The sequence below is a fragment of the Clavelina lepadiformis genome, chromosome 2 (genome assembly GCF_947623445.1).
Source record: "Clavelina lepadiformis chromosome 2, kaClaLepa1.1, whole genome shotgun sequence".
NCBI lineage: Eukaryota > Metazoa > Chordata > Ascidiacea > Aplousobranchia > Clavelinidae > Clavelina > Clavelina lepadiformis.
Genome location: NC_135241.1, coordinates 15,957,822 through 15,965,240, shown reverse-complemented (window position 1 = coordinate 15,965,240; position 7,419 = coordinate 15,957,822). Strand labels below are relative to the sequence as shown.

At 37.2% G+C, this 7,419-nt stretch overlaps 1 protein-coding gene across 1 annotated transcript; it reads left to right on the top strand.

The window, feature by feature from the left end:
* The first annotated feature begins 2,961 nt into the window (after positions 1 to 2,961).
* Positions 2,962 to 7,415, top strand: LOC143444901 (PAX3- and PAX7-binding protein 1-like). The gene has a single exon (XM_076943692.1). It carries the CDS (start codon positions 4,668 to 4,670, stop codon positions 7,125 to 7,127), a length of 2,460 nt encoding a protein of 819 aa, XP_076799807.1. The 5' UTR covers positions 2,962 to 4,667; the 3' UTR covers positions 7,128 to 7,415.
* The last annotated feature ends 4 nt before the right edge of the window (positions 7,416 to 7,419 follow it).

The following is a 7,419-nucleotide window of genomic DNA, read 5'->3' as shown; positions in this document are numbered from 1 at the left end:
AAAATTAAGATAATTTTAGGTGGTAAGCTATTTTAATCACGAAAAGTTGGGCCTGAGGGGAACAGCTACAGATCAATGTAAGGTTTGGAAAAAATACCATGTCATTTCAAGTTGCAAGTTGGCATATTACAAATTCACAAAATAATTGGAATTTCTGGATTCAGTAGCTGACTGCCATTTACTGAATTGGCAAATAGCAGTTATGAAAATTCGCTTGCCCCCCATCCTCAACAGTAGTTTTAACTGAGCCCATGGTTAAGTTTTCTCGAATAGCAGTCTGACTGTTATTGAGCAGCACCCTGCTATTAGTAACATCTCAGGTTTGCCGATCATAATAGCACCGTGCTGTTGGTGACGCATTGCAGTTGCTGTTCATGAATTTGGGCATAAGTGGGCAGTACTATAGTATGTAACGAATTACTATACCGAGCTACATATGTTCATCTTTTTCCATCTAAAAATGTCAAGCAAAATTGCGAGTAACGTCACACATGTTCTGACCTAGAGTAGCTTTTACCGGTTGGAATGTTTTTATGGACAACAAAGAGAAATCTTATTTTCAGCTGTTCCAGCATTAGCTTTCCACAATATTAGGGATGGCCGAAGTAGAATCCTAATGGTTTCTAGAATAGAGATAGCAAATCTAGAATTTCGAACTGAAACGTTTCATATCATATTTATTTTAACATGGACACAACACACTAGCGGTGCATAGGCTAGTTAAACCCGGACATCTGGATCCGCTGTTTTCAAAAAGGTACATAGTAAAATTCGGGGGCAGATGATTACTAGCCTAGCTTTGTTTAATTTTGGGATTTTGTCAGGAAATGGACTGATGGATGTTGGCTACAAAAATTGTTGTAATTAGGCCTGGGTAGTCAGTGTGAAGTGTCCAGTGCCATTTTACCAAGAAATCCTTATTTTAATATTAGTTTTGGCTAAATTTAATGCAATTTCGCAGATAGTCAGCAGAATTCTTCTTCCAACTATATCCCAAATTATATACATACCAAATTTCAAGTCTCTACGCACAATATTTTTTAAGCCACATCGTATCAAACTCACCCTACTCAGAAAAATCTGATTTTAATGCCAAAAATGAAGTTTTGATGTCCAGCACAAAAACTGTAATATTTAACAAACAAAAAAACTAAAGAGCCCTTTCTCACCCACTTGAACTAAAGAGCCACTTTCTCATACAATTCCCCTTCTATGCTTCTTTAAATTTTCGTAGAGCTTTCTTTTCTGTAAATTCCTTTTTAAAACACTTTGCTCTGCTTGGGTCCAACATACATGGAGGAGCCAGTGTAATTAAGGGTCCTCTTAGCTTTGTTAGTCATGTTAGTTCTCTTAATCCTCTTAGTTCTTTCCTAAAGTCCTCTAAGTTCTTTTAGTCCACTTAGTTCTCTTAGTCCTCTAGCGGTATTTAGAGAGGTGCTTTTTGTGTATAGCCTGCCTTGTGTATACACCTAACCTCAACTCCGGAAGATCGGAACCTCCAACTTTTACTAAAAACCTTTCAAAAACAACATGCCTGCCAACGTTAACTATTTCGGGGAAGTACCTAACATTATACAAAACTTGCACTTAAGGCGGCCACGGTGCTACTTGGTTAAGGACGGAGTGGAATCAGGTCGGAGTTTGGCAACTCTACCAGAACGCTAGCACTTTAAAAATGGATCAAAGTGGGTCGACAATTTCCATTTCCCTGGTAGCACCGTGGCCGCCACAGACTAACGTTACCAAAGGTCATGCGTCAGTTTATCTGGTCGTCATACCCAATAACAGTTTTAACTGAGCACATGTTAAAAAAATTTCATGACGTCACTAATTGCACCCTGCTGTTTGAGGGTAGCTTCTTGCAACTTGTGACGTCACGTGATTGCTGATCGGTATACCACCCAGCTATTGGTGACGTCATGTAGTTGCTGATTAGTGATTTAAAAAGGTATTTCTTAGGGTATTGTTTATTTTCGTCTTTGTTTGTGGTGGAACGAAAAATAAAATGTTAACCAACATTGCGTGATAAAATAACAGCTTCACCAGCAAACAATGAGCGGGATAAGCAGCAAAGTCCAAAGGCTTAAAACGTGCAACATTATCATATGGCCAAATGATAAAGATGAGTAATGGTTAGCACGGCCACTAAAACCAACATAGGCTACAATAAATAACATCAAAAGCAAGGCTCAACTGGTGAAATAAAAAACTTTGTTTTTGCCAACGTTTCATTAACCCATCTCGGTTAGCTTCAACAGGGCTTCATAGCTTTAATTGCTTTGATGAAACTAACCCTAACCCGAATAGGTTAATGAAACGTTGGCAGGAATAAAGTGTTGTATTTTACCAGTTGAGCCTTGTATTTGGTGTTATTATGCCTGTTGGCAATTATAGTGTATTTATACAATAAATAAGTTAAAAAATTACAATGGCAAAATAATGCTCACAAACACATATAATAAACGTTATACAAAGTTGTCTACTGAGACAGTGCGACTCAGCTAAACTACAAATAAGATGAAAAAACAGACTTGTAAAGATTAGTGACATGGTAAATACACTTAGAAACATGGTAATCAGGTAAGCGACTGTTATTGTTGTACAGCAGCAGTTGTTTTTAAATATTACTTTGTCATTGTTCACTGCTCAGTAAATGACAAGCTGAGTGACAGCTTGGAGTTTGATTATATCAAGCTTGTTGAAGACGTAAATGTAACTAACGCTATCCTTGACCACACAACCAATCTTTAATTATCCTTTTTTTAAAAACCATTCTACACTTTTCTTGGAAAAAAAATGCTATTGATTAAGTTACCAACAGCAGGCTGTCAGTCACCAAGCAGCAAGCAATAGCAGGTTGCTTTTGCAAAACAATTACGACAACGTTATCGTCATACCATACCATGCGCCAGTGTCGCAAACACTCACACAAAGCTGGCGCCGAGACTATAACCCCGTCTCGGTAAAAAGTTGGCGCCGCCTGTTTCTAGCTGCCATTTATGAAAGATATGCATAACCATAAGTTCTGTTAGCGTACTAACTGCACTGCCCTGGCAGCCTAGCCTGCTTTGAAACTTTTATCTGTTATTTCTTATTTGTAACGGCTACTGTATGATTTTTTTGTACCCGGACTAGACCAAAGTCAACAGAAAAGGTGTAGAATAGGAAGTGTTTTCTATTAACTTTGGACGAGAAAGCATAAATGAGAGGGAGTTATGAGGTAATAAAAAGAAATTTTGATGTAATAATTCATCAATACTCCAGTGCTCGATCCTGATATTGCAGTGCAAAAGCAAAGGAGACTTGACCCCAAATTTTTGGCGTGACGGTGTACAATACAGCAATAGGCTAGTTGCTAGCATTCAAGCTACCAACTTTGGTTTGTTTCTTTGTTAAATATCCAGCGTGCCGATAAAAAGTTCGACGTACACGTTGATAAATCTTGTGCTTGCAGGTGCCGGCACTTACAGACTTACCAGTATGGTCATGCCTGGATGAGCATTTATACATCTGCAACCGCTGTATATGATACTTTTTTGCGTCTCTTTCAGATTCTTTGAGACTTTAGTGACAAATGTTGTAAACTTAAGCTTATAGGTGAATAACTTTCAGAAAGAAAAATAGAAAATATACAACACCGCTTAAGAGTTACTTTGTCGACTGTTTTAGTAGCTTTATTGAGTATTGGTAATGTTCCGTTAAAAACTTGATGGCAGAGCGGTTAACCTGGCTCGTAATTTGCTAGCTGAGTTCGATTCCCAGATGCGCTACTTTTGTAATACTGTATGAACAATGTTTGCTTCTTTTGAATGGAACTGATGAACGGTTCCGAATTTGTGCAATAGACTCACAACAAAAAATAGAAAATGTGTATACGGTATCATTTGGAACTTCTGCAAAAGACAAGCTGAATAAATGGGACTTGATCTGTATTTCGTGGCAGCTGCGCAGTGCGCACTCGAGATACATTTCAAATACACTTTCTGCACAGTTGACTTTATACGATTATTTATACTTAAATACCTTTAAGACTTTAGTCTTAATTTGGGGGCCAAATATTAGATGCTTAATAGTTTTAATTTTGCCCTCTTGTAAGAAATTATACCCAGGCAAATTTGTCTCGTCTGCTATTTTTGCAGGCACAATTCAAGATTGACCTAAATTAACAGGTGTGCACACCGAGAGATCTCGGCAACCCCTGCCATGAAAAAGATCGTCGAGCGGTAAGGAATCATCGCCAATTTTAAGTTGTGTAATAACTTTCCCCAGTCCAAGGATACCGCAATGATTGTGATACTGCACCACCCCATTTATTTAGGAAAATATCTGGTACTTTCTTACAAACTGTTTTTTTTTCACAAACCTTTATTTCCTGAGTTTTTGTAAGTAAGTTGGTATTTTCCTATGGTAGTAAAATAAGTGTAAACCTGTTTCACCAACCAGTTACTGAAAAAGGAAAATTATTCTTATTTTGGGTAGATGGCAAGCCAACTACTGAAACTGATGTTTGCCAATACATCAAATTTGGCGGATATGATATATTGATAAATGATGAGTTTTGTTTATGTGACAAATTTACTACTAAGGGTAACCTCTGAGCTTTTATTTTGTTGTTCGATTTTTAAGATATTTGTTATATACATACAGTTTAATTTTTGATTGAAATCATGTTTAAAAAGTCGAATAAATCAAATATTCGAAGACGAAAGGGCAACGATGAAGAAAATGGTGACAACAAAATAGAAGAATTTAATACTACCTCCTCAAAACAAGCAGAAAACAAGGACGTTGTGAATGTGAAGCAATCAAGTATAGTAAGCAAAAAAGAGAAGCCAAAGAAAATGAACAAGAAGAAAGAAGTATCCTTGCTCAGCTTTGGTGATGAAGAAGATGAAGAAACAAGTTTCAAGATTAAGAAGTCTTCTAGGAGCAAACGTATTGCTAAACAAATTAAAAAGCGATCTCAAGAGGAAAAAGAATCTCTTGGGAAAAATGAATCGAAGCCCAGCCAACCTCTTGGCCAGGAAAATCATGTGTTTCAGCCACAAAAAGCGAAAAACAATGAAGTGGAGCAAAACAAGTTTTCACTTTCCACACCAAAATTTGATTCTGATCTAACTAGATTTGGTTCAGGTGCTATTCCATCACCGTCCATGATACATGCTGCAAGAAAGCAAAGGGAAATGCTCCGAAAATTTGGCTCTGAGTATATATCCATGGATGACACACAGAGGTACAAGGAGATAAGTCAGTCTCGATTAGTTAGAGATGATGATGATGATGGCAGCAGTGATGATGGAGTAGTGGAAATGAAGGGCATTGAAACAAAGAAACCTAACGCATCCAGACTACTGGTACCTAATGAGTCTGATGACAATGTTAATTCTAATGAAGAAGATAATGTTGCTGATGAAGAAGTTGATCGGTGGGAAGAAGAAATGATTAAAAAAGGAATCAATCTGCCAACAAATCAAGCAGTAAATCAGGCAAAAGACATGACTATTTCACAGGAATTGCAAGCCAGTGCTTATGCGAATTATAATTATGTACACTCATACTATAACAACCAAACTAAAGGTTCAACAGAGAGCAACCAAATTATGTATAGAAATGTTCAGGCCAAGAGTGACATCACATTTGATCTTGTAAAGAAGAGGCTTCAAGATCATTTGACTACGTTGAAGCAAAAAAATTGTGGTCATAAAACTGAAATGGAAAGACTTGCCTTGGATATGGATGAATGCAAGGAAATGTCCAAAAACCTTGGGAACATAGCTACTATTTCACAGGAATACCAATTTTATCAAGAAATTAGACAGTATTTACGAGATTTAGTTGATTGCCTTAAAGAAAATGTACCTGCTATTAACAATTTGGAACAGAATGCATACACTATATGGAAGAGTCAATCAGAGCGCCTTGTTAAGAGAAGAATGCAAGATGTTCGAGATGAATCGTCACAGAATGTCCCGGGGGCAAACAAGGCAAATCAGGATAAGATTAACGGTCAAGACATGAGCTTTACACAGCGGGTTCGAGAAAGGGAGGCAAGAAGAACAAGAAGACGTGCAGCACGACAGATTCATCGAAAGTCTAACCATTTTGATGGTATGTCCACTGATGATGAGGAAACTACCATGGATCAAGCACAGTATAATGTAGAGCTGCAGCAAATACAAAAAGCAGCTCAAACCACGTTTGATGATGTTATTGAAGAATTCTGCAGTTTAAATTGTGTTTTGCAAAGATTCAAGGAATGGAAACAAAAACAGCCAGATTCTTACAATGATGCCTACATTGCCTTGTGCATTCCAAAGCTGATTGTTCCGCTTATTAGACATACCATGATCTTTTGGAACCCTCTTCTATCGACTACTGCTCATTTTGAGGAGGAAGAGTGGTTTAAGACTCTTGCCTTATTTGGTGTGGAAGAATTACCTTTAGATGAAGATGTCGAAAGCAGTTCACTGGACGATGCCAAAGTATTGTCTAGTGTAGTGGAAAAAGTAATTGTTGCCAAGTTAGTTGAATTTGTATCGGAGGTTTGGGATCCACTGTCATCCCAGCAAACAATAAGGCTTTCGTTATTATTGAAGCATTTAACAAGGGGTTACCCTTGCATGGTAGTTGATAATAAGCTTTGTCAATCATTGGCGCAAGTGCTTTGCAAAAGGTTACAAACAACGTTAGACAATGAAATTTTTATACCTCTGCTTCCTCCCAGCACATCTGAGGATTCTGCTCATGCATTTTTGGACAGACAGACATGGACCTGCATCAAGTTATTTAAAAATGCTATGCTTTTAGATGGCATGTTATCTTATGAAATATTATGTGAACTAGCATTTGATTCCCTACTGAACCGCTACATTGTTTTGGCACTTCAAACCTCTGTTTTAAACATATCATGTTTATATAAATGTCAACGTATTGTTGATTCTATTCCCAAGTCCTGGTTTGCCAAGTATGAAAACATGTCTTCACATTTGAAGTCTTTAGTTCGCTTTCTTGTGCATTTTGCTCAAACCACTAAAGTTTCAAATGAACTTGCTACCAAAACTTTGCTTAAGCAAATTAAAACAATGCTCTTAGTCATCGGTGCTAGAGATGCTCTTGCTGAAATATAACTTTGTATTTACAACATGCTCAGAATCTTGGAGCAAAAACAACTAAAATTTTCCACACAGCACCAGCTAAACTTGATGACTGTTATATTGATTCCTTGGTGCATTTAGTGCTTAATATTTGCAGATTGTGGTTGTGACTGCTTTTTACATAAAAGTACTGCTCGTATTTGAACGTAATTGATTTTTTGAGTATTGTTGCCTTGTCGTGTATTTGCTTGTTACTTATTTAAGCTTTGTAACAAGCCTAGATAACTGCCACTTGTTTTTATTAAACCATTGTTTAATTCATTTG

What these genes read in the sequence shown, in the direction of transcription:
- LOC143444901 (XM_076943692.1), top strand. Translation starts at nt 4,668, where the DNA reads ATGTTTAAAAAGTCGAATAAATCAAATATTCGAAGACGAAAGGGCAAC.